A 27,931-nucleotide genomic window follows, 5' to 3' on the forward strand; every position below is an offset into this window, starting at 1 on the left:
CTGCCAGCACAACTTTCGTGGAGTCCCTCTCGCCCTCATCAAAAAAGGTAAAATTCATTTCAAATATGACTTTATTCAGAAATTGTAAAACCAAATATACAGAGATCAGTGTTTAGAATGGGGGCTGCTGGTTTTGTGGTACATAAGATGATATGATTAAATGGGGTAGCCACACTTTAAGAAATGACATCCCTCTTTAGTTATTAAACTTGATGTACAGTGATATGTTTTGAATATAAAACTCAAATGTTTTTTTAAATTAATTTTGAACTAAAAATCATTCATTGACTTGACTCTCTGAGAACGAGGGAATAGAACGGCTTCTAGTCGCCGCTGATAATGGACAGAAACGTTGTAACTGCATACAAATTCTGTGCAGTCATACTGCTATACGCTGCTATTCTGTAGCAGTATATGAAAGAATTCAATTCATGGATCAGTGGACTTCATCATGAGGCGGAAGAACACCTCCACCTTTTGTTTGACGTTGCGCCCCAAAGCTCCACAGGAACACAAGAGGAGAGACCGAAGCGTGTGAAAGAGGCAAGTATCCGTTGGTTTTTACATTATTTCTGAAACATTAATTAACAACTAGAGATGTGATTTCAAGGTTATCATACACCAACGTTGTAGCATTAGAAAAGGCTTTACTGCTGTTTATCAAATCGACAGGTCTTATGTTACTGACAGGCAAGCTGCAGCCTAAATTAATGTTATGTATTGATGTAAGATTTGAAGCACAGCATTGTTTTGTTTTGTTTTTTTTAAAAAAGATACCAGTAATTACAAGAATATTTTGCACACTTTGGCAATGACAAGTTTAGGGGTGTTGAGACTGTGTCACTCACCTCAGCTGCTTACATTCAGGGGACAAAGTGTTGTAAAGATGTGCTGCGTTCAGGATGGCACACAGGTATGCCAGACTTTTGCAAAATACTTAAAATCAGCCCTGAGGGTGGACACATGACATTTACTGCTGAAGCATTCACAGCATGCTTTACATTTTAGGTGTTAGGTGTCACCAAAAAGGACCCTGTGGCACCTTTAGTTGTCGATCCTGCTCCTCTAAATGACTACATCCCACCGGCTGCCTGCACAGTTGAATTAAAGCTGCAGATCTCTCTCAAACCAAATGCTTGAGAAATGTATGGTGGATGTATTATGATCGTTTTCTGATATGTTTTTGGTGTTTTATACCTTTGATGTCTTATCTTCTTTCTTCTTCTTTTCACTATTAAAAAAAAATTAACGTAATAAGTGTTCCTGATAATTCACTCTACTGTTCATTACAGTTACAACTTGGATGATAATGTTACAGAATTCGTTTAAAACATTTAGTCCACTTAAAATGTAAATTGTAGTAATTAATGGTATTAAAACTTTAATGACAAGTTGAAATGGTAACAAGAAAAACATGACCAACATAGGAAGGTATTTGTATCGTGCGTGACTTTTTGTGTGTATAGTTACAGAAGGTGCGTATTTATCATGATATACTGCACAGTCTGTGGTTACGTGTCCCATTACTGCTAATAATACCCTCTGAATCTCCTTGTCTCTGTCATCACCTGACAAAAAAGCCTCTTACACATTCCTTCATCCCCTGACAAACTTGATTTTCACCCTCCATCCCTCCATACTTATCCAATCACTGCTCGACAAGCACCTTTGTATGTATCCGTCGTTGCCCAGCGAATACCTTTACTACATCAAGTAATTATTCATTTCTTCAGAGAATCAGCGTCTGACTTATTCTCATTCTGACTAAATCAGGCGTTTACGGTTGAATACGCTCCAAATGAGTTGGGCTATTCTTTCCACACTAAGCAGAGATAAACACCCCCCACCCAATATGATCTCGGGAAACCATTTAGACACACAGCCCAAGTGTATAGCTTACATGCTGTGTGTGTGTGTGTGTGTGTGTGTGTGACAGAGAGAGAGAGAGAGAGAGAGAAAGCAATTACCGGAGCTCATGAACCCCCAGCTTAACGGAATAATTTACCAAATCAATGCAGATTACGTTTGCAAATCCATGTGATATCAGTCCTCGAATTCAATTTGAGGTGTGTTTTCTTATGATGATTGTTTTTCCTCGGCCGTCAGCGCTGCCGTGTACCTTATTGAGATGATAAAGCAACTTTTGACCATGATCTTATAGACAGCGCGTGAGATAATGAAGACTATTTTCTCCTGGTACCCAGGACAGTGCTTAGACAACAGGAGCTTTAAATGAGCTTTGAACAGCTGAACTGGCTGTTCAGAGACGACATAACTGGAAAACCACGCCTTGTTGGTTTTACTGTGCACGTTTGTGTACGAATTAAACCAGCGTGATTCAATGTGTTCATTAGTGAGCTTTAGAAGTGCTGGTAGAAGGATTTTGTTTCTTCTGGACAGAACCGGGCTTGCTGTTTCCCCCCTATTTCCAGTCGTTATGCTAAGCTAAGCTGTAGCTTCATATTTAGCGTGCAAGCATAAGAGTGGTGTCAATCTTCTCGTGTTACTCTCGGCAAGACGGCCAAAATGACCAAAATGTCTTTAACGCTGGCCTGCATGCTTTTGTATTTAATTTATTGTTAATCTGATGGTGAAATGTTGTTTAGTCTTTGTTTACACTGTTGTCATACCCAGCTGTATTTATATCCAGTATACATATAGCTATATTCAGCTCTGTCTGGGCCTAAACAGATGAGTGATGCACCGGTTCAGCTGAGCGTTGAACTACTGACTCCATGTTATGAAGATAATACCTCAGCGCAGCAGGTCCTCGGCTGATGCCTGCCGAGCGTTTTATCAGGGTTTTCCTGTTGGAGTAAAAAATGTGGGTCTGCGTGGCTGAACCCTGGGGGGCTCCTTACACTGAGACACTCTTTACGACACCATCCAGGACTACTTTGTTCAAGCACGCATTTTATAGACGCCACTCATCCCAGCGGGGACCACTGCCGCCGCTGCTGATTTATATTTCCATAAAGCAATATGGATATAATGGGTTTACAGGACAGACAGGAGGAAGACGTGCTGCTGACACTGACAGGGGCGATTGGTGGGGCGAGGCGGCGACATTAAATCAGTTTTTACTGTCGTTAACCATTTTGAAGTGATGGATTTGTACAATGAGGCTCCAGGTTTTTACCTGTTTTAGAGGATTTTTTCTATGGCGAAACACACTATGTTTATGAAATGATCTCTCTCAGTGTGATCTCTGTTAGTCATGATTTTGTCGTATCGTGGCTGAGAGAACAGTGACCTCACCATCTACACTGACCTCCAGCTGTGCTTCACATTACAGACTGCGCTGGTTTTGGCTGAAGCTCTCAGGCAGGTCATGTCAGGTTGGCCTGCAATCCGTGTTCGCCTCTTGTTTACCCTTTGGGCTCAAAATCAGACTGAGTTTGTGTCTGTGCAGACTTTTCTTTTCTATATTTCAGAAACTTGTAACTTATTGCATGTATGTTGTTCAGTATTCAGTGGTTTTGCAAAAATCTGTTTTGACAAAGTAAATTGAGACTATTATTGTCGGCAGCTGGGAATGTCCCAGTTTGTGCAAAATATAAAAGGTTGTTGATACAAAGAGTGCAAATTAAATGCTCTAAATTGTATATTTGTAAAATACACCCAATATTTTGCCAGAGCTGATATTATATGTCAATATTCTGAACCTTCATGAGGGGAAGTACATGCTGTCACTGATCTACATGTTAATGACTTGAGGTTGTTTTTTAAGTCAACCAAAAATACTGTCTCTAAGTCATTTATGTGATCAGCAGTGAACCACGACTGAGATCTATTATTCAATGAAAGACCAATACTGACCCAAATATATTGGTCCAGCTCAAACCTGTAAACGTCCTCTCCCTGCTCCAATATGAGCTCGCTGCTTTTCGCTGGCAAGAAAGCAGAGAGGAAGCTATCGCCAAATTGAGTTTGGATCAAGACGCAGCCTCGGCTCTGTCTCCTCTGCCTCGGTGGGTTTTTTTGTTTTGCTTTTGTTTTTGTTTTTTGACGTCCCTCGTTTATCAAACTGGCCCGTTCCACCGCTAGAAACCAGCTCTTTCTCAGTCACTTTCTTGACTTTAAACATTAATTGCAATGTGACGAAACAAATCTGGGTCAGCTCGCGGCTGATGTGTGGAATTTGCCCTTTAAGTCCAACACTGTGGGCACATATTCAGGGAAATTCACCGGAGCAGCAGCAGTCAGTCACTCTCATTTCTCATTTCTGATGGCTTTAAGTAAACGTGCATATGTGGATGCAAAATAGCATCATGCCAAGGTTTGCTGGAGTGTGAAAGACAGAGGAAGAGAGAAGTTGTCTCACATAACATGACAGCTGAACAAGTGCTGAATGACAGATTAACAAGGTGTGTGTGTGTGTGTGTGTGCAGACGTGTGGGAAAGGGTGTGTGTCTGATTGCCAAGTGAGGAGAAGCAACCCCCTTTGTATTCTACAGTACCACAGCCTCCCTCTCATGGCTCAGAAGAGAGGCGGGGAGAGACTGAGGAGAGAAAAGGACAAAATGATGATGGGAGAAAAAGACTGAGTGGAAATAAGAGCGTAAGAGTCATGATTGAAGCATACTGCTGGCAGGGTGTGGTCACCGAAACACAGAGGGGAATGAAGAAGAAGAAGAAGAGGGAGTGGGGAAGACAAATAGAGACACAGAGAGAGATGGCGTGACACAGTGATGAATAGGTGGAGGGAGAGAGTGGACACCACATGAGGATTCATAAAAGTGATGAAAAATGAAGGGGAAAATAAAAGCATGAAAGAGTTGAAGGGGGTGGTGCGTGAGAAGGGATGAGGTGTGGAAAAAGAGAGGGGGGGGGCGAGGAGGAGGGAAAGAGAGAAAGAGGGAGGGGGTAAAGGATGAGCTCATTGCAGTCTCTGGGCTGATGACACGAGGAGGAGGAGGAGGAGGAGGAGGAGGGGAGGGGTTCGCTGCTCGTCTGCGAATCGATAGCCAGTGTCTGAGTAACACACACACACACACACACACACACACGCTGCTGCAGACAGCTCTGCCGGCTAAACCAGCGTCTTCCTGCCACCGCTCGCTCCCAGCGTCCTCGCTCCTGCATGCAGACAAACAAAAAGGGGGGAAAAAAAACAGCTGACAGCATTTCAGCCTGAAGATTTCTTTCTTTCTTGCTCTAGTTTACCAAAGAGAAGAAGTGAAGAAAGCCGGCTGGTTCTCCCTCACCTTCCCTCCCTCCATCCTCTCTCTCTCTCTCGCTCACACACATCCCCATCACATCCACACCCACACCCAAGGATACCCTCCCTGCCTCTCTGCCTCCGTCTCCCTCACGCCAGCCCTTTTCCTCGTCCCCTTCAACCCCTACAACTACATTTTTTTTCCCCATTTCCTCTGGGGAGGAGATGCTCGTCTGACCCCCTCCCCACCCCTGTTCTTTCCGATCCATGACTTTTTGTGGATGCTCTCCTCTTTAATCCGCACCTGCTCTGCTACTTCGCTGCTACCTGTGGAGGTTCCGCGCTCCTCTGGTTCTTCTCCTGCCAGCCGTCGCACAGGGCGCAGCCCCCGTAGAGAGGCACCATGCTGGGCTTGGACGTGTGTGAGTTTGGGGGTCAGGTGCTGGAGCTGCTGTGGCTAACTGTGTGCTACAGAGGTGAGGCGGTGGATGAGTTTGTGTATTTGTGTGTGTGTGTGTTTGTGTTCTACTTAATTAGTATAAGTTCAGTGACCCAAGTTATTACACTGTGTTAATTGATCTCTTTTATGATGTTTGCTTTAAATGGTTCATAATATAGAGATTAATTTAAAACTGTGTGTGCGTGTGTGTGTTTTCTTCTGTGTGTATGGTCAAATGTGTGTGTGTGTGCCATTTGTCTCAATCCTGGCGGGTGTGGACATTTTTATGTCTAACATGAAGCGCTGCCAAGACAAGCCAAAGGTGGTAGATCAATAACTATTGATCACATCCTACACTATCTCCTGTGCGTGTGTGTGTGTGTGTGTGAATGTGTGTATGTGCATGTTTATCTGTGCATGTGTGCTGCCAGATTTTGTAATTATGTTTCTGCTCACATTCACACACACACACACGCCAAAGGGTGTGCGTCCATGGGAGATGTTGGCAAAGGAGCAAGCAGCTGTGTGTGTGTGTGCGTGTGTGTGTGCATGTGTGTGTGTGTGTGCGAGCGAGCGAGGAGTCAAATGATGTTACCATTGTCTGTTATTTCTAACATTATTTTTTTTGTATTTGCAACAGTAATATATTTGTTTGGCAAGGTACCCCTCTGTGTTTGTGTGTGTGTGTGTGCATGCGTGTGTGCGTGCGTGCATTCATGTGTGTGCTCACCACACTGCAGTAGTACTGAGCAGTTACAGATGGTGGAACAGTCCTGGGGTTTCCCCTCACACAGGTGTGTGTATGAGAGGGTGTGTTTTGCGAGATAAATAGAACAAGACAAGTAATTTGAAAAGAGCGACGGAGAGGCAGAGCGAGAGGGAAAGAGCGAAAAAAGATGCAGAAAAAAACAGACCGACGACTACAAGAGCAGAACCAGAAGAAAAGGAGAGATCATCTTCAAGAGAAGCTCTTGGAAGTGAAGCGTGATTTAAGATCTGAGGCGGCCGTGAATAATTTATTCCATTAGCTCCATGAATTTCAAACAGCAATTTGAATTGATCGCTCTGCTCCCGTCTGGATCCAAGGAGTCACCAACCCCATGTCAAAGCTTTCAGTCTGTTACTGCTGCCGATTCACTCCTTCACTGCCGGGCTCCCTAAACTCCAACCGTCCCCTCATTTCTTAAACATCTCAGAGAGCCACTTTTGAAACACTGAATCATTCGATAGCTGATCACTCCAAATATGTCGAATATTACGAAATATAATATGTTCTTTGCTGTTTTTGAGGCTTCAAGTAAGGACAAAGCGTTCACAGGGAACTGAAGGGATTTTAGCTGCGTCTGCACAGGTTTTGGTGGATATGACACATCGAATCTTGTCAAAAACACTTGGCTGAGATTGAATTTTGAAAAAAAGGAGTAGGAGGGGGAGATTTTGAAAGGAACGTGGGAGGTGACTGAGTGGAAGATAAATGGCGAGAGCAGGGAGCAAAATGACGAAGCGAGGTGGAAGGAGGCCGAGAAGCAGAGCGGGAGAGAGGGTTTGGAGGAGAGCGGAAGGGATGAGGAGGTGAAGTTAGGAGGAGGGGAGGAGGGAGAGGAGGTCAAAGCGGTGAGAGGAGAGCGAGCGGGAGATGAGGAGGAGAAAAAGGAGGAGAGGATTTCCTGCACCAGGAAAAAGAGGAGGAGGGAGTAAACATGAGAGAAAGGAGACAAAGGGGAACGTTGGCGGTTCAGATCGACATGTTCTGTCAGCAGCTGTTTCCAGGAAAGAAGGGAGAGCAGCTCAGGGTGTTAGAGAGTGTGTGTGTGTGTGTGTGTGTGCGTGTGTGTGTGTGAAAGAGTGGGTGAGGCCCATGTGGCAGAACACTCTTCCCGAGCTGTCAATCAGCAAACACCAGCGCCGGCAGCGAGGAACAAGCCCTCAAACAAGCTAATTGAAATCCTTTTCTCTTCCTTTTTCTCTCTCTCTCTTTATTTTCTCTGCATTTTGAAACTCCCCATCCTTCCCTTCCTCTCTCGTCCCTCCCTCAGTCTTTTGTTTTTTGAGGCTGAGTAGGACTGATGTTACATTCCTGCGTCTCTCTCATCCTCCCTCACCTTTTACCTTCGTCTTTCTTTCTTTACTTCCCTCCTTTTGTCTTCCCTCTGTCACTTCTCCTCTTTCTTCCAGATTAAATAACACTCCATCCTTCACTCTTCTGTCTTTCCTTCCTTCCTCACTTTCAGCTTGTCTTATTCCCTCTCTTCCTTCTTTGCCTGCTCACTTCTGCTACACACACACACACACACACACAGGCTGTCAGCCTGTCAGATGTGTTTAAGAAACTGTACTGTATCTGCTCCTCACATCATCCCTCCACCTTTTTTTTCCATCCCAGTAGTGATAAATGAGGTTGTACGGGAGAGCAGACACATACGAGACCAATCAAGTCAGTCAATTAGACAGCCTGCTGTCTAAACAAGGCTGACAGAGCAGCTGAGGACATATTGCTCTCTCTCTCTCTGTGTGTGTGTGTGTGTACCTTCATTTTGCTTTATGTCTGTAGAGAGCTGAAGTCCTGACGTCACCTCTGCCTCACCGCCACTGTTCCTCTAGCTTGTGTAACTCATTCAGCATTTCTTTCATCTGTCTTTTTGAGATACAAAGCGTGCTCCTGAGCTTTACTTTTCGCTTTCTGAGACAGATCTGCATCCAGTACAGCAATCGCTACTAAAAAAAGTAATAATCTTGTTGGTTTTAACAAAGTGAAACATGGATTACTTGGTGAGCACAGAAGAAACGACAGCTCCCATGAAAATTTACAAGTGCAGCAGTGCTTGTTTTCGTCCCTGTCCGTAAAATTCACCATTTCTTTTTCCTGACATTAGTTTTTGTCCAGTTTTTAATCTCTGCTGCCTAAAACTGTCAGTACAGACATGTCTGTGCTAATCGCGACCCCTTGTCTCCAAGACTTTGTGACTTTTGCAGAACAGCGGCCACTGTGGCCACAGGCTGCAATTACAAGTTGACACATTGAATTTCTTCTGCGATAAAACCTCTCAAATGTTTATCTCTGAGGTTCAATTTTTAATAGCAAAAATACATGTAAACTGGAATACTGCCGCAAAGAGGATATATGTTGCAGAGCCTGATTGATACATTGGCTTGCATGATAAATAACAAGACATTTTAGCATCACAAAGATGCATCACACCCTAACCACCACTGACAACTGTAGGATCACCAGCAAAGCGCATTAAGCCGTGGATTCAGTTCTCCACAGAAGCTGCAGTGTCAGTCAGTGTCAGCGTGCCGAACCTCAGCAGCTGCCGTCATTTGTTTGTCGTCTCAGCCTGTCATCGACAAGGAAACATTGGAAATGAGATCCCAACGATTTGCTGGTTAGCATGATGAAGTGTTATGAGTGTCTCCAGTGTTGACGGGCTGTCTGCAGCCTCACACAGAAAGCTCGCGGGTGACAGATCGATTCTGGTCGCGTTGTGGCAGGAAGGGCCGTGCACCGGCGGCAGCCTCGGAGAGAGAAGCAAAGCCTGCTCTCACAGCCTGCTGTAATGACGTTATGTTGGTCATTCTTCCCTTTACTGCCTTTTCCTTCATTGTAAAAGCTGTTATTGTCTTTGCAGAGCACTGAGAGATCCCTTTTTATCTTCCAGGGTGTGTGTGTCCCTTTTTATATATGTGTGTTTCAGTGTCCCAGAGGTCTCGTTATAGTATTAGAACAGAGCAGTGACAGCGGGCCTCAAAGGACTATAAAAAACAGCGAATCAACACACACACACTCACACACATATGTACCAAACACACACATAGTGAGAAAGAAGTGTTTTCCTGACACAGTGAACAGTTATCTGGGTTAAGGAAAGAGGAGGCAGACAGAAAGTGATTATTAAAACGGAGGAAGGCTGTTGAGGCAAAAAGGAGAGCAGTTTAACTTCGATTACTGAAGTTAAACTGTTGAAATTAAACATTTCCTGTTCAGTGTGTGCGATAATGCCCCATTTGTGATACAGCATTTTCAATAAATGTCAGAACAAGACTTTTTCTTTATTTGCATCATTTGAACAAACCTCTTAAACTTAAGACTTAGAGGGAATTACAATTATTACAACACCACTCTAACACCTGACTGTTAGATACAAGGCTACAGCCAGCGGCCGGTTAGCTTAGCTTAGCATAAAGACTGGAAGCAGGGGGAAACAGTTAGCCTAGCTCTGTCTGAAGGTAACAAAATCTGCCAACCAGCAACAAGTTAGATCTCATCTGTTGATTCATGCGGTGTAAAAATGTCAATTCGCTGGACTGTTTCCCAGCTCTGCGCAGAGGCTGCAAGAAGTTCCTGCTCTCAGAAATGGTCCCAAACCCTGTGAAAAAAGTTGTAAGTTGACATTTTTTCAGGTCAGGTTTTGCATTAATTAAGCCGATCTAAACAAAAGAGACTTTGGTCGCCTCTGGACAGAGCTCTTCCAGTCTTGACACGAAGTTAACTGGTTGACGGCTGTAACTTCATATTTATTGCACAGAAATGAGAGTGGTATTGATCTTCTCATCTAACTGCTGGCAAGCAAGCGCAGAAGGATCAGAAATGATGAAAGGGTTGGCCACACACCAAAACTGGACTTGACCAAAGTGGGTTTTTTTTCCTTTGTATTTTGGACAAACAAGCCTGCGTGAGCCCTCGTTCTTCCCAGCGCATGAGCTCATCACCTCAGTACAATAATCGGTCCGTGGTGTCCACAGCACTGAGAGATTACATTTAAAATAATCAACAGCAACATCTTTTCCCAGAAAGCTTGTTTTTGTTTTTAGATTTGAAAGTGTATACCAAAGACGCGTAGAAGTGTATCCATCCACTTGTGTGTGTGTGTGTGTGTGTGTGTTTGAGGTCTCATGTGAGCAGTCCTCTTTGAATCCCTCTTCCCCTGAAGCCACCTCTCCCCTTCCAAACAGATTGCTGTGTTGATTTTCACTAAGCATGTTGGTTTAACTATCAACAGACAGTGAGTCTGTGTATTATGGCTGTACACACTGGATGAGAGTGGATCCTCTGTCTTAGTATGGAAAGAAAAAATCCTAAAAGTGTGGTTTGATTTGGCGACTGGGTCAGAACTCAGCAGGTGACGACACTCTTAATATAAATAACCTAATATAAACTAAGTTACTGGCCGATTAGATCAGCAGCATCCCTCTTCACTTTTTCTGAATATTAAAACAAATTGAATGAATCAATGAAATTCCTTACCATCCATGATTTGAAGCTTCCTGCAACAACACAGAGTGCTGATCTACACTTGTAGCACACATTTTACAGCAGCCGTTTGTGTAATGATGCAGAATGTGCCGTCAGAAGCTGCCGGGGTAATGAGGCGGTTTTATGTGCATCAAAGAAAATCCACCCGCTAATATCACATCGCAGATGGAGGGGCTGAAGTTGCAGTTGGAGAACCACACACATATGTCCACACATGCAGAAGGACAGACACACATGCACACACACGGCTGGCTGTTTGCAAGTGTTAGCTTGTTTCTAACACCAGATTCACACAATATGGAGGGTTTTAGCCCTGCATGTTAAGGCTTAATTCAGCTGCTTTTTCATGTTTGGGCAATGAGAGGAGTTTTTTTTTTCTCTTCCTTTAATAACTGATAAAACATATTAGGCCTAAAGAGTGAACGACAAAGAAGAACCTTTCTTTAGAGTCCCAACCGCACCTGTGCAATGTTATTGGCTGGTGGCTACACAACCAAATACACTACAAATAATGAGAAAATAAGAAAATGCAGGCAGAAGGCGCCGTCACACACTGATGCTTGAGAGGGATTATTTTTTGAGTCTATACATTATTTTTTAAGAAAATCCTGCACAGTGTACCTTTAATAAGATAGATTGTACAATTGTAAATATTTGTACCTACATCTTTTTCAAAAATAGCGTAAAAAACAGATCCAGATTCAGATTCACTGGGGCAGACTCATTGTAACTGATGTTAAAACAAATGAGATTTTTTTCTTCGGAGGCTGACAGGTTTCTACTACCACATGCTACAACTTTAAAGGAATCCATATTAAAACACTCAGTTGTAAAAGAGACCGTATCTCTGTGGACCAAACCCTGCCTTTTCAAATAAATGTTAATTGATGCGGTTACTGTGACAGGTCAGCAGTCTGGAGATCAAAGAGGAGCTCTCAGATGTCAGTGAGCAAAAACTTGTTTTAACAGCAGCTCAGGAACATGTTTTACGCTGCAGCATGCGCACACGTGTGCACACGCACGCTCGTGTGGGGGCTGGCTGCAGAGTTTGATATGTAAATACAGCTGGGTGAATCATTTATGAAGTCATGTACCATATCTGACACGGTGTAGAGTTTAATGTAAAGTGTGTGTAGAGGCGAGGAGGAGAAAATCAGCATCGGTGTTAATATTTTTTTTATCAATTTGCTTTGAGACTGTTTGGAAGTGTCAAAGTCAAGCTCTTTGTGTTTTTTCTTTCAGCGGTGGAGCCATGCTTCCTCATATTCCTCTGAGATCTTAAAACAGAAACTAATCTGCCCGTACGCAATCCAAGTCCTCGTAAATCAGGGATAAACATTTGTGTTGGGTACCATTTGAGGGAAGGTCTCACCTTAAAACTGTCCACCGAGATAGATCCATGTGTTGAACCAAGAAGGTCATTAGCTGTAGCGTTCCATGCTAACAGTTTTGAACAGTGTGTTAAATGACATATACTCCAAAAAGGAGGAGGTTATAACCATGCAAGAAAACATCCTGTTAAATATAGATTTATGGGAATACTCATGTACTACGTGTGTGTGTGTGTGTGTGTGTGTGTGAATGCAGGGTGTATTAAAACTGATGTGCCATTAATCTCTCTTGCTGCAAGTGTTAAAATAAATACTCCACTGTGAATATTCAGTCGTATAAAACAGATCCACACCAAAGGTGATGTCACTGCAAGGGGAGTTGAAAGGGTTGCCATGGTGACACGCAAAGGCAGCCGGGTTTGGCGCTGACTGGGTGGGGTGCAGCCACAAACACAGAGGAGCGCACGGGTACACGTGTGCATCTGCGTGTGTGTGTTGACACTTGTGTTGGGGTCGTTATGCCCCCATGTAACGCATTTGATTTCCTCTAATGTTTACAGAATCTGTAACACTGTCTGACCGCGCATTTAAATGCTTTTGGTAGGTATGTTTGTTACCAAGGTGTGTGTTTGTGTGTGCATTTGTCTACTGTCTGTGTCATCCAATTACCTCTACACACAGACCGGAGCTGATGTACAGCGAGCTGTCTCATTATGAACAGTGAAAACAGAACCAGAGGCTATTACACAAGCCTGTTACGGCACAGTAAATAGACGTCCGCAGCGCAGCTCAACTCCGTATGTTCTGTTCTCCAGATAATTGGAGTCTAGAGGTATGCACTGTACATTCATGTTGGCAGCCATGCAACGTTCTATTGTACTGAAATGATCTGTGTGTGTGTGTGGATGTATGGGTGTTGTCCTTGTAAGCCGATGAGAGAACATATACGCGCCCCTCTCCTCAACCATAAAATGGTTATTTATTCGTTTATTCCACAATCACTGATGCGAAGTTTGAAAGAAATGTCGAGTACAATCACACAAACATATGATGACAAACATAAAGACTTGTAACTTGAGTCCTTGACGACGTTCATTATTGAGTACATTTATCATGTCTGCTTTGATTGTGGTCAAAGTTACATTATTGCCCGTGCTAGGCTTTGAGTGCAGTCATGATGTCAGTGCATCATAACAACATCACTGCAACCGGACAGAAATAAACGCTGACATTATGCCCACTCTGATGGATTAGCAAGCTTTAAAGTCTTTTTAATCTGATTTTCATATCACATGAAAACGTCCAATAGCACATCACCTTTTTCAGTGTGGACACTGGTGCTTCTCGGTAAATAAGAGGCTGTGTTGTACTTTATCTTTTTGGTATAAATGTCTCACCTTTATTGTGATATGTGTTCAAAATGGTTACTGTTAACAGTTTTGCAGAAGCGCTTGTTTTGTCAGCCAGTTCACATAAAAGTGCTGTGTTTTCATGACGAGTGACAACTGTGTTTTTGTCTAACCAAATCCCTCCAGGTATTTTAGCTATTCCTGTCTGCTAGTATTCGCTCTCTGGAGGTGCGGATTAGAGTGAGATGCTTGCAGAACACATTATCGAATGTCTGTAAAACCCAATATTGAATCAAAATCCCTGATGAAATCAAACCCCGGATGGCTGGAGCTGCCCTACATAGAGTAATATGCATCTTATCCCCGACAGTAAAGCAATCTTGCCTGTGCTGGTTGAGTTTTCAGTCTCTGAAATAGAACAGAAATATTTACTGCAGATGAGCTCTGCTGCAGATGTTGTGCACCTTTCCCCTCTTTGCATTTTCCAGGTGACTGCCAGTGAGAAGATTTATTTTTAGTTTTTTAGTGTTAAAGGTTAGAGTCACCTACCACCTTCCCTTGGCTGACAGAGACAATGCAGTTTTAAACTGAGACGACTTTATACCCATGTGTAACAAAGAAAATGCAATATAATAACACCAGCATTATATAAATTATAAGCAAAAGACAGCTTCTTCTCATCTTATACTCACAACAAACCCATCAATTCATACAACTGTCCATGTTTCTTGCACTGTAGATACATGTTAAAAACTGTAGCTAGCAAAAACAAATGCATTTTATGATAATTTTTGAGGATGTATGGTGCGCAAGTTTGACATTATATAGCGATAACTGTGAGATTGTAATTGTTGGCAAAAAGTAATGGATAAACTGTTCAAATAGTTAGCTAAAAGTAATGCTTTAAGCTGCTGAAACAGTTAGCTTGTAGTTAAATAACAGATAAACAGTTGAAAATGCTAGCTAAAACTAATGCTAAATCATTATGTTGGCTAAAAGTATTTTTTAGCTAAAATTAATGGACAAGCGATTGAAACAGTAAGCTAAAGTAGTGCTTTAAAATGTTGAAACTATTACATGAAATTAATTCCTTAAGCCAATGTAATAGTTTGCAAGTAGTTGAATAATTAATGAACAGTTAGAAAATGTTATCTAAAAGTATTGCTAAATGGCTCTGGTAGCTAAAAGTAATTTTTTGCCAAAACTAATGGACAGTTGAAACAGTTAGTGGATAATTGGTGAACTACCGTACTTAAAATTATAAGACATTGCAATATAAATTACGTGAATGGGTAAACACTTGAATTAGTTACCTACAGTAGAAATGCAAAGCTAAACGTAGCCTAGTAGTTAAAATAGGTAGCTAGCTTAAGTGATGGATAAATGGGGAATAGTTAAGCTAGTGGCTGGCTAGCTAACGGTAGGTAATGGTTGAAATATACAGCTTCTGCCACTCCAAATGGTAATTGTGTGACCAAAAAATTACCAAAAAATGCCACTTTAGTTCCATGAAACAATTTTTGTACATGTGGGGATGTGTCAGACGTCAGAAAAGGTTGGGAACCGGTTTGAAAAAAAACACCTGCTAATACTGAAATACTAAAAATGTCCCTTTAATAATCTCCTCCCTTCTCTCTGGAAGGTCTAATGGCTGACAACAATGACTTCTCCATTGAGGAGGACGAGGATGAGAAAAAACTCAACTACCATCATCCGGCCCAGAAGTCTCTGACGGAGATTCTGGAACTGGACAAAGAGGACGAGAGTCTGGTCAGGTACAAGAAGACCCTGCTGGGGATGGAGCCAGTTACAGCAGGTGTGTTGTTTGTCATCTACCTGTGATAGAAGAGCTGGTTATTCATGCAGTGTTACTGCAGCTTTAATAATACCATTCACTCAATGTAACGGCTTGGTGCATAGTTCCTCGCAGTCATCAACTTCTGATCAAACACACACACACACACACACATACTGGAACAGACCTGCTTGCCTCAGCATCTCTAATCCAGCTTCCGGGCCGTGACAGCTGATATCAGTAGAACAGCTCTGACTCCCCCACTGCTGTATCTGAACACCACCTCATACACATCCTGGCAACATTGAATACAGTGTTAAAGGCTGCAATGAGAGAAAGGAAAAGCAGAGAGGGGCGCAGAGGCCATTTATCTTTTAATCTGTCCATGCTGAATCCTGATGTTAGCCCACAATACAAGTTTTGGACAGTCCAGTCCATAAACTGCCTTATCTTAACTGATTTTGTCATTTCAGCATTACATGTGTAACGTATTGACATGTGCAGTTTCTGAGTAAAACGTCCCAATAACTACTCCACGGATTGCAATGATGCAATAACCTTGGTGATGCTCTGAGTTTTCATCTTGTGTCGCCCTCAGGTCCAAATTTCTGTATACACGGAAAGCCGCTAGCATGGCTGTAGACTCTCTTTTTATTTATCCCCAGATCAGTGAATCACTATCACTGTCTTTCCAAGCTTGACAGGACTAATATATGAAGAAATAGTTCCAGCACTAACCACCCAACAGCCACAATTTGTCATGTTTGCATTTCTGTTTGTGAATGGATTAAACAAACTATATATAATGTGTTCTATAATGAGCCCAGCTATCTGTTTCTCCCTGGTTCCAGTCTTTATGCTAAGCTAATACAATCATTTCCTCACAAAGGACACATATGAGCGTGGTATCAATCTTCTCATCTCTGCAAGAAAGCAAAGGGTCAAACAGTGCCTTTAACAAAATGAACAAATATATGAGTGAATGCTGCAATAACCGCACTGCATTTCCTCTGCAGACCTCTCTGTGCCGAACGTCCGGGTGACCAGGCTGACCCTGCTCTCTGACGAGGCTCCTGAGCCGATCACCATGGACCTGACAAGTACGCTTTCCTTCCACCACCCTTTCACGCTTCCCTTTATTCTTCCCCGTCCACCACTTTTCTCCCTTAAGTCGTGGATGTGGTGCGGTGCTGCTGTACCCTCACTTCCAAAATGGTGTCACAAATCACTGGTGTGCCCCGGAGCAAGGCATCCCAACCCACCGTGCTGCATTCTATGTGCAGAAACACTGCAGTGGGTGTGTCCAGGCTTGACAGGCTGTTTGTTTAGTGGGCAGTATTGACATCTTCCCCGGGGTGCGGGGCGAAAGCGACATGCAGGGAAGGAGAGTGAGGCGGCTGCAAGTTTATGTGTATGCGTGAGTGTGTGTGTGTGTGTGTGTCTGTTTGTGTGTGTGTGTGCATGGTAATCAGGTGGCTGCATTGACTTGTGTGTCAGGGTGTGTCTGATAAACGAGACAACAGTTGCTGTGGCTGCGCATGTTCGTCTGAGTGCGTGTGAATCTCTTCCTGATTTCACTGCTCTGATTTTTCCTTTGCCTGAGGATTTCCCTGCCTATCACATGCACCACTACACATACATGCACGTTCACACCGATAAAGACACAGTCTCAGACTGCTAATAGGAAAGGTCACCCGGTTGCTAGGCAATGCTGACTTTGTACTATGCGGTGTCCTCTGATTCAAACACAGACAGATAGAAAGTATCTGGCAGCCTTTAATGTGCGTGTTTCAGTGAGTAATGGAAGATCTGCTGAATTGCATGAACTGGGAAGAGCACGCTGTTCTCCCCCACCAGACGGATCTAAAGCTTTCACATCTGATCTCAATCATAGCTGATGGAGGAAGAGAAAGGCGGATGGAAAATCAATTGAGTATTCTCAGGTTGGAGTTGGGCACAAGTTTTTAACAGAAAGATTGTGTTACAAACTGGGGGCGTGGAGTTTAAAGGGGCAGTCCACCGATTATAGACATGATGTTCAGCTTCACTTGGAGCACTAAACAGCCTATATTAACCCTGATGACGTCTTAGCGATGTGATCGGATGAGATTTAAGATTAAGATTTGTTTAAAAGATGTGGGCGTTTACCAGGCAGGGAGGGTCTAATGGCAGATGCCATTCATTTGAAATATAGAAATGTAGGATGCAGCATTTTTAGATCTTTCCCCATACTAAAAGGCTAAAAGTCAGGACGTCGTCTGCACAACATTTCTTTTTTTAATCTGACGAATCTATGTTCCCCAATGCAAGTGCAATACCAAACTGCAGCAATATCCCTTTAAAAGACACATGCATTATCCAGGCAGGGAGGGTCTAAATCACAGGGATTCACCACATAATTAAGAACCATAATCAAAATATGTTTTTCTGATCAAAACAAACATACATGTGACCTGTGCATGAACTCGCGAGCCCCGTAGGACTTGCCAATGTATCTGCTTTTTGTGATCAATGACCATTTGTGAAGGAGGTCCCTGCTGATTACGCTGTGAGATTAAAGGCTTTGAGAGTGTCCCTCCTGTAATATTAGACCCACTACATCTCAGTGCCTGCTCTTCGCCCTTACAGGCCGAAAACAAACCGCAAGGAATTGCTCTTTCGGGGCCTCTTTTGGAAAGACTTGATTCCACTGTATCCTAATGACCCTATATTCATTGTTGTTCTTCTAATGTAATGTAATGAAAATCTTGCTGAAAATACTGAAAACTAGCCTTTTTCCAGATTTCCCCTGAAAGCTGTTCAAATGAAGATTAGGTCCGTGTTGCACAGGTAAAGAGAAAAAGAGGGATAGCTGGATGCTGTGTGAGAGAAAAGCGTCTTTAGTCATTAATCTACAGAGTAAGCAGCGGCGTAATAATCGGTCCTGCTGGTGTATCATGTTGCAGTCAGATAGCCGAGCCGGCACCAGGCTGGATGTGAAATGGACTTTCCATCGGCGGCTGAATGAATTAGAGGCCTCATTATACACTATGGGCTGTTACCAGTGCAGCACGGTGCTCTAAGTGATGACAGGCTTTTACTGCTCTGCATGTGTGTGCGCGTGTTCATGTCAGAGAGGGTGAACATAGCGAATACGCTGCACCACGGCAGAGGTGACTGCTCCACACTTTAAAGTGCAGAAGAGGGAGGAGACACAGACTGAGATGCTGGCTGCACGCTTGTGTTGTAGTCCCATCGGAGTCCTTTAACTTCTGCCTCTCTCAACCGTAACTCCTCAGTTCACGACTGCTCGCTGATGCAGTCAGAAGGTGTGAACTCTCTGAGTCGCACTGAGCCTTGGAGCCAACAGACAACAACAGGGCAGGTGCTGCGCGGAGCATTTGCTCTGTGGTCCAATGTAGTCAAGTTTATGATATAATGTTTTTTACGTCCACGGAAGCATTTACACATCATTGTTACTAAAGTAGGTTGCAGCGAAACAGCCATTCAAGGAGGAGAGGTCACCATCATTTTGCTTTTCCAAACACATGACAGCCACTATCATACACACCGCTTTGGACGCCATTCTGTCTTTACATCTTTGCCCCCGGAAGAATTTATGACTCTATAATCGCCTAATCCAGCATAGTGACCATCTTAACACGCAAAAATATTGTGCAGTCTAAAGAACTCTGTAAGAGTATATCCCAAAATCTTAACTATAATAAATAATGTAATTCTGCTTTATAATTGCTTGGATCTCGGAGCTCAGCGACACACAGTAGCAAAAAAAAAAGCAACCTCAGAAGGCAACAAATACAAGCAATCTAATGATCAAACAGATATGAAATAAATCCCCGGGTTAGCTGAGGAGCCTTATTTGAGAGAGAAAACGGGACTGACCGCTCATATTTTTCTCGCCTCGCTTCATTTTCTGTCTCGCAACACTTGCTCGTCCTCATTTTGAATCCATCCCTCAGCGTATCGCTGCCATTTAATCATCGCCGCTGCCAGACTGCGACTTTCCTTTTAGATTCATTCAGTTTCTTTGTCATTTCAGTTGTTGCTTCTGTTTAGATCAATAGCCCGAACGTTGATGCGCTTTTATCAGGGTGAGCTGGCAGCATACGGACGACTCCTGTCATGTTTGTGTGTCTCGGGGGATGCAGCAATACGAAAGCCCAAGATAAGGATTCAATGCCTTGAGGGGCCACACATGCAAAAAACATAACACTGTAAGCACAATACTGTGACCTAGATTGGTTGGGAGCGTATGTTGAACGTCAAACTTTAAGGCCATGTTTTATATTTTACAACAAACATTTAATATTTTACTATAAAGTGTGCTGTAAACCCTTATCTCTCTGTGAAGTGATTTCACTGCAACAGTACTGCTGCCACATTCTGAAATGAAGACAATATCCCAGCTTTATTCTTGAGCCATATTTTTTTAATTCTATGTCTCAGCTGATAACACACTACACAACCACATGTCCATGCTACAAGGCCTAATGCAACATTTGGTCTATGATATATAGCGTGTCACATTCTGTACCGTGTGGCCCGCTGCCAGACTGCGCTACACCAAGCAATATCCTTGACTTTTCAGCGCTCTGGTGCCCTAAATGTAAGCACCGGCTTTGTTAAACTTTCATGTTCCCGGGGTTCAGGGTAGTTGTGCTGAGCACGCACGCTGCTGCACATTTTCACACACGCTTGTGCCGAGCAAGCGGCCCCCATCTTCACTGCACATTTACTATGTGCGCTGGGTCAGTAATAGGTGGCCGCTTTAAAGGGGATTTTGTTTTGTGAAATTCATGTAAAAATGGGAGGAATCTTTCGAAGGTGGGCAGGGTCGCTCCCTGCGAACTGGATGCTTGCCTGAACACCTTCCATGTGCAAAAAGCAGAGGAGGAAGAGGATGAGTGTTTGGACCGAGGGCCAGTGTCTAATCCCCCTTTTATCTGAATTTAATGACGGTTGTCTCCTATAAACCTATTGCTCATTTGTCATCCAACATTCTTAGTGACTAATTTCACTAAATCTAATTAAAGAGAGAAACTGCAGCAATGAAGGTTCTTAACAGCGTCCCAGCTGACATGAAATCAGACTTATCATTGGACTGCAGTGTTTGATATTATCGATAGAAGGAGTGCTGTATTTAATCCATTTATTTAATTACATAGCAATATCAGGATGAAGAAATACCCATTACAAGTTATAGTCATGCTTTAAAAATTGTATATATGTAAGAGTTAAAGTACTCGTTATCCAGAATGGTCCTTAGAGTGTTAAATTAATAAATATATTATTATCATAGATTATTACTGCATTTATATGTAGGCAGCATTTTTAGCCATTTAGTGCTGATTAGCACATTTTAACATGCTAACAAACTAAACAAAAACAAACATCTGCTAAACATCAACACGGGATAGCATGCTGACATTAGCGTTTAGCTCAGCTCACTGTGTGTCAAAGCACAGCCTCATAGAGCTGCCAACACGGCTGTAGACTCTACGTCTTGTTACGCTGTCGCTGATCAAGGTGGCGCTATTATTATCTACTTGACAAACAAGCGTTTAGTTGAGCCTGCAAGAATGCATCATTTTTCATAAACTGATCATGTATCAAGATTTTATTCTGCAGAGTAAACGACTGATAATTTGGGGTTAAGTTGCAGGTTGCAGTAAATGCATGTCTACTGGTACCTCATGCAGCTACAAAAATTGTATTGTTAATAGGTCATAAGTAAACTAACATGGTGTAACAGGCATTTTTCAGTTCATATATTGCCTAAATGCTTTTCTGGCTGATTTCACTACAATGAGTAGATTACTGTGTGTGCATTTGCCTCCACATGTGCATCCTTCCGTGCATACTTGCATGAGTACATATTGCATATGTGTGTGTGTGTGTGTGTGTGTGTGCAGAGAACAGGTAGACAGCTCTCCACACTGACCTATTTTCTCAGTCAGACGCTCCCAGGGGAGGCCGGCATCTTTTCTCTTTTCTCTCTTCGTCTCCTGAGACGGGAGAAAGAAGAAGAGGAGACGAGGCACAGGGAGGAGACACGTACTGCAGTTCATAGAGGGAGGCAGACTGAATGAAACTGGATTGAGACAGAGATGGAGCGGTGAACAGTGTCAGCCACTGAGGAACAGCTTTATTAGCTCGATAACGTACATTTTAGTTTTTATCTAATGGGGAGTTAAAGTCTGTCATGTGATGGAATAAGGCTCCTGAACCTCAGGGGGACGTGCCGATTCTCAGTCAAAGTGAAAACTGTCAACATAAGCAGAGATTTTCATCAGAAAGAGCAATATGCCGTTTCTTGGAGGCTTTTACTTAAAGTGCCTAAACGTCCATATATATTTAATACGGGTGACACACATGGGAGTCAAACGTCTAACCCTGTGTAGAGCTCCTCTGAGGGCGCGATGTACTATGTGCTCTGTGGGTCACTTCCTTTCTTTGCATGTCCGTCTTCCACACATCACTGCTGTCTGCTTTTATTCACCCCGTTCCTCTATCTCTCCTTCATCTCCACTCCCCTCCTTCCTCTGTTTCTCTCTGTCCATTAGGAAGCACTCAGGGCTGATGGTCGGGTTTAAATTGAGATATAAAGTGATTAGGCAGTGGATGCATTTCTGATTGTGGTGCGCTTTTACAATGGCTCAAAATACTTTTCCCCCCTTCAGTATGAACCCATTCAACTCCACGGCACAACAAAGACAGTTTTAATTGTACAAAGCAGCTTTTCTGGTTTTACCAGTAACACTTAAGAACTGGAATGTCAGAACTATACTGGGGCATTAACCCCACTTTTTAGCATGCCTTTAATTCCTCTCCTTAGCTGCAAACATGAGAGGAAAATGCTTTGTGTGGTTGTGTGTATATTTGAAAGAATTTATCATTCACCCAGCTCATCATATTTCACACCACTAAGCAAACACACTAGTGCATATTCCACAGCTGCTATAAGAATTGGCTTCCAAGGCAAACTTCCATGCTAAATTCTGTATTTTAAAGTGAATTAATTCAAGCAACTATGTGCCTTTTTATTCCTCATTGGTGACAAAATCCCTTTTCTGTGCATGTATTTTGGTTTTGTTTCTTTGACCATTCATGTTCCTTTTTTCTCTGCATCTATTTTGCATTCATTTAGAATTTTAATTGAGCTTAACATTCCCATTTCATGCACCGTTTGTGTGGAAATCGAATAAACAAAGTTTGGTGGGGGGACAGATTTAGTAACTGGGGAGAATTATGACGATCTGATGCACAGTTGGGGGTGTAAATCAACAGCAGTGTGACCATACAGTGAATCATTTTGAGATACCATCACCAGGAGGTGATGTCATACGTGTCATGTTGACCAATGAGTGATGTTTCTCTGTTGTTGTTTGTGCAGGAGACCTGAAAGCTCTGAAGGAGACGACCCTTGTCTTGAAGGAGGGAGCGTTGTACAGAATAAAGCTAGACTTCAAGGTAAGAGGGATAGATGCAGTCACAGAGGTGGATGCCGCACATTACAGCATGGATGGATTACTGTGTATGTGTATGGGTGGGATGAACAAACAGACGATGAGGTATTTACTGTAAGCGATGAAGAGGTAGAAGAGGAGCGAGACCGTGCTGAGTAAGTCACCATGCTCTATACAATCAAACCACAATATCAAACAAGGCCATTATCATATTTAATGAGTCCTTTCAGTGCCGTTTCAATTTGTAGTGCCAGTAAGGATTAATGCTGGATAAGCAACTTTGTCAGTAAGTTAGCTTCTAAAGTCTGGCTATTGATTATTTTTTAGATTCCTAAAATTAGAAAGCCTTTACTTTTCCATATGTTTGATTTCAGCCATGCTTGCGACGTGGCTCTGTGGATGACAGCATCAGTCTGGCCTTTCGCTTTTTGCTCTCCATACTCTCTCACACCACGTTCCCCTCTCCGTCCCAGCTCTGTTACAAATAAACCTCTCACTGTAAACACACAGCAGCTATTTCCCAAGCTCATGCCCGCTATAAATAAATGCAGACTGGGGACGAAGAAGCATATTTGAGAGGAAATGCAGAACAGATATCCATGAGAAAAGGAGTGTGCCCAGTGGCTAGAGAGGATGTTTACGGAACAATGATAACACTAATAATTATTAAATATGTTTAGATTTGCCCAGTTTGCCTCAGTAATAAGGAAGATGCACCAGCAAACAACAATATCGACCACGGAATGCACATCACCGCTGGCTGTTTTATAATGGGTTAGGACTGTTTAGAGGTCAGTTGTCCTTATCCGAACTACACTCGATTCAGTAGTTGTTGTAACTGTTTGGAGCTTCAAAGAAACACTCAGGTACAGGCTGAAAACCAGATCAGGTGTTGCCTGCATTAACTGTCTGAGAGTGATTCAGATTGTGGGAAATGTGTCTGTACTGGATAGGACACTCAGAATTGGGTGAACGCTGCTAAAACAAAAGAAGATAAAAAATGAGACAAGACAAGAACGTGAGAGGGTGAGAACTTTATTTAGCATCAGTAAAAAATGTAGGGGCCAACTGAATACACAGGTTTTTGTTGAAATGAAGACTCCGGATGGCTATAGAGAGAAAAGAGGTCAGCGATTGTGTGTGTGTGTGTGTGTGTGTGTGTGTGTGTGTGTGGACAGACTGTGGACAGACTAGAAGCAGTACTCCTGGGACTTGGCCCTGAAGGGAGAGGGAGATGTGCAGAGAATGACCAAATAGCTCAGAGAGCGAGGGAGCGCGTTCTGCTGCGAGGACACCTGCTGGACAAACGGCTTCACTGCGTCTCTGAATGCAGCATCACCCAGAACACGAAAGCTCAGTAGTCTGAGCGTGCATTCTGCCTGACGTGTTCATGAAAGAGTAGAAATTGTCACGTTTTGTTTAACCTTTAGAGTATTCCTTAAGTATGAATAGATGTTTACCTGCAACTGAAAAATGCATTCACAACAAGTTATTAAAGGGGCACTCCACTGATTTTACGAACTTGCTGTTAGAAATACCTGTGCCTGTTAAAAAGACGGAAGGTGTGAGTTGATGCGGGCATTTCGAAGGCACTCCATAAAGGAAGCTGTTAAGTTGTATTATGGGTAATGTAGTATACATTGTTTTTGGAAGGATATCTCGGCCTCCACTGCTTCAGTTTTAACCACTCATATCTGTTTCATGTGAGTCCTCAATGTAATGGACGGATAATGGATGGAACAAATGGATGGATGGATGGATGTGTATCTGTGAGCACAGAGGAATAATGGACCACATCACCACTAGATTTGATGAAACCGTGTGTGTCTGCAGGTGGAGAGAGAAATCGTCTCTGGCCTGAGGTACAATCACGTAGTCCGCAGAAAAGGAGTGAACGGTAAGTCCAAATCAGCCACCATATGTCAAATGTACTGTGCCCTGTTAAGACCACGCACAAGACTACCCATCCGGTCTCCTCAATGATTGTGATGATAAAGTGATTAGATTAAAAAAATATATATATTTCTTTGTAAAGATTATTTTGTTTGTGTTAAAGACTTGTCAAGTAAATGCAATGCATTCATTATGAAGTGTATACATAAGACAAAAAGAAAAGAAAAGATGGAGCCGAACTGAAGCAGGGAAGAGATTCTGCTGCTATAAGGAGAATTAAGTACATGTCCAGTGCAGATAGCGGTGGTGCATTGAAAGTGAGTGCAAACAAAATAAATGCCAGCTCTTCTTCTGCTGTTTGCACTCCTGATGAATGCAAAAAAAAAAAAGAAAAAATGTGGTGTGATATCCTGTTGAACGTTCAGATCACATGCAAATAATATGCTAAAACTACCCGATCCTGAATAAAAGATTCAGCTAATGCATTATTCATCACTATGAATGATATGATTTTTACAAATACAGCCATCCAGCATCGACTGTTAACAAACAATATACAGCACCTTTTAAGCTTTCTTAAATTTAAGAGCATTTTCAAGTGAGATATTTGATGAACAGCTTTTATTTTCACAATTATTGCACTCACGGTGGACGGTTTTTAAAAACGGATGCTCTTATATTATTGCTAAAGGTGACTAATGTAGAAACGATGAGGAGTGGGCTCGGGTGAGCTCACTCCTTTCTAAAACTTGAGGTTGCCAGACCCAAATGACTCATGTGAAATCACTTGAAGTACCTTTAAGTCTGAAATCTCACTTTTAGCACTTTGATAAATACAGGCTCTGTTCACTGAGCGTCCGTTTTGTATCTTCCAGTCAACGACAAGATATCCTACATGGTGGGAAGCTACGGCCCAAAGGAAGTGGCGCATGAGTTTCTAAGCCCGGTTAACGAGGCGCCCAAAGGCATGATGGCACGCGGCCACTATGAGATCCATTCCCGCTTCATCGACGACGACAAGACCGTCTACTTGGACTGGGAGTGGAACCTCGATATCAACAAGGACTGGAATTAACAGAGGGAGGGAGAGTGAGAGAGATGATGCTACTCCCCCCTTCTTTCACTCCTTCCTGTCCCTCTTTTCTCCCCCCTCTTTCAGCCTCTTCCACTTCGCCCTGTGGGAGCAGCCTCGCAGCGGCCCGACTCAGGAGGCTCTACTCCTCCTCCTCTTCCTTCTTGTTCTCCTCCTCTACTTTTTCTTCCCGGTCTGTTTAAGGCAGGTGTCCTGAAACCCATGAGCGACAGGGACTTTCAGAGAAGAGAGCCCCCCCGCTCTCTGCCGTCTGTCCCTGCAGTTACGTTCTTTCTCCAGATTCCTCTAAATCTATGTCCACTCTATCCGATGTGGTCCACCTGCCTTTCCGTTTACTTTCACCTTCCTCCCTCTCATCCTTTCATGAATCCCCGCCTTCATAAAGCATTTACAGGAAGTCAGTTTGAGGTGCAAAGGGAAGTACAATATATACAATGCATAATCACACACATTCAATATCTGTCAAACAGACTGCTCCAAAGAGAAGAGGTGAAGTATGCAAATACAGATTGTATTTGGATGCTCATCAGGAATTATAGATCGTTAAAAGGTTTAGCAGTAACAGAGAGTTGAAATGGGAGCGCAGAGCAGCGGCAGAGACACTGTGTGAGACGAACGGGACAGGTGAGAGCAAAGGGAAGTTAGTTGTCGTAGTGCGTCCAGCTGGTTTTGCCCCCTCACCAACAGGGTCAACAACACAGCAGAGAAAATCTGTACTCCTTATCTTAATCATAACTCGGCCAAATCTGAACGCACAGACATGATTCACACATTTTAAGATTTAGCGTGACTAAACTTTCTGAGGATATCATAATCGCCAGCGTACATCCTGAATAGACATCCATAAATCCACTTAGAAATCATGGGGAAAAGACGCTCCTTATAACTTCAGAATTTGACTCATCACGTTTTTACAGTTTCTTGACCATCACAATAATTCAGTGACAGTTGTCTGAATATCCACGGGTACTGCTAACGGCTCGTTCGGGGTGTTTTTAACAATGCCAATTTGCCAAAGTGTAACACTTACACGCAAAAAAAGGTTGTTGTGTTGTGGGCTGAAGTTGTAGCCTTGTAGCCCATCACACAACTCACTGAAACCATGGCAACATTATAATCCCTGTTTGCATCGCCCAAAGGGTTAGGGTTCGGGCTAGGGGGAACTGTAGTTCCTGAACTGAGAGCACCATCATCCCTCAAATAATGAAGAATACATAATAGATAATACAAGAAGAAGAAGAAGTTATTCATTTTTTCTCTCTGTTACATCTTTCCTCACAGTTTGAGGGACGTGAACTGTAGCGCACCCATGGTGTTAGTTACAGCACATCTTTGCATCCCACGTCATAGGGTGCTGATTGGGAATTAACTAGTATGAAAAGATGAATCACCTCTTCCCCGTGCACAGGATCTTTGACTTGTGTTTCTCAAATTCAAACATGGTGTATTTTAACGTTGCAGTTTGCTTTCAAAGCATCAGTTTTCTCGAGTCTCTGTGGAGCTTTTTGAAAGAGCAGACCCATTGAAGACTGTAACTGAACTGTGCATATTGTAGAAAGAGATGCATGCACGTCCTTGGATTTGATACTATTCGCTCAGTAAAAAAGAATAAAATTAGCCCTTTGTAAACCTCTCTTGTACACCAAGGACACAAGATGTGAATAAAATCCTGCTTTGAACATTAACGAAACATTTTAAGATGGTAGCTGAAAGATGGAGTACTGTCTTAGAAGTATATAAAGGGATGAATTAATTCTCCTTAAAAAATAAGAAACATCATTATTGTGTTAAGTCTTTGGATATGATATTGTCATTGTTGCTGAACATATTGAACATTGAAATACCATTTGAAATCATTGTGATCTAAGACTAACTGTAAATGTTGGCTTGTTGGGTGTTGCATGGTTTAGCAAGATTCTCTCTTCCTTTTTTACGACTTTATTCTAAAATTTAATGTGATTTAAAAAAAAAAAAAGATACTGACGCAATATCCAGATGTCAATGGTTGCCATATACTGCAGATACAGTATTTACAGGGATATTTTTAAAAGGCACAGACAGCTGGAAACATCTGTCTGTGTCTAACGCTCCAGCCTGTAACGATCAAGTGCTGCATCCTCAAATATTGGTGTCAAATCAAGTATCCTGTA

General features: G+C 42.7%; 1 protein-coding gene across 1 annotated transcript; it reads left to right on the forward strand.

Annotated features, from left to right (window-relative positions):
- arhgdig (Rho GDP dissociation inhibitor (GDI) gamma) lies at positions 1-27,910 on the forward strand. Its single transcript, XM_041957091.1, has 6 exons — positions 1-47; positions 15,177-15,350; positions 16,346-16,429; positions 22,723-22,799; positions 24,629-24,692; positions 25,564-27,910. Exons 2-6 carry the CDS (start codon positions 15,182-15,184, stop codon positions 25,761-25,763), a joined length of 594 nt encoding a protein of 197 aa, XP_041813025.1. The 5' UTR covers positions 1-47; positions 15,177-15,181; the 3' UTR covers positions 25,764-27,910.
- The last annotated feature ends 21 nt before the right edge of the window (positions 27,911-27,931 follow it).

The sequence above is a fragment of the Chelmon rostratus genome, chromosome 17 (genome assembly GCF_017976325.1).
Source record: "Chelmon rostratus isolate fCheRos1 chromosome 17, fCheRos1.pri, whole genome shotgun sequence".
In the NCBI taxonomy this organism is placed as follows: Eukaryota; Metazoa; Chordata; class Actinopteri; order Chaetodontiformes; family Chaetodontidae; genus Chelmon; species Chelmon rostratus.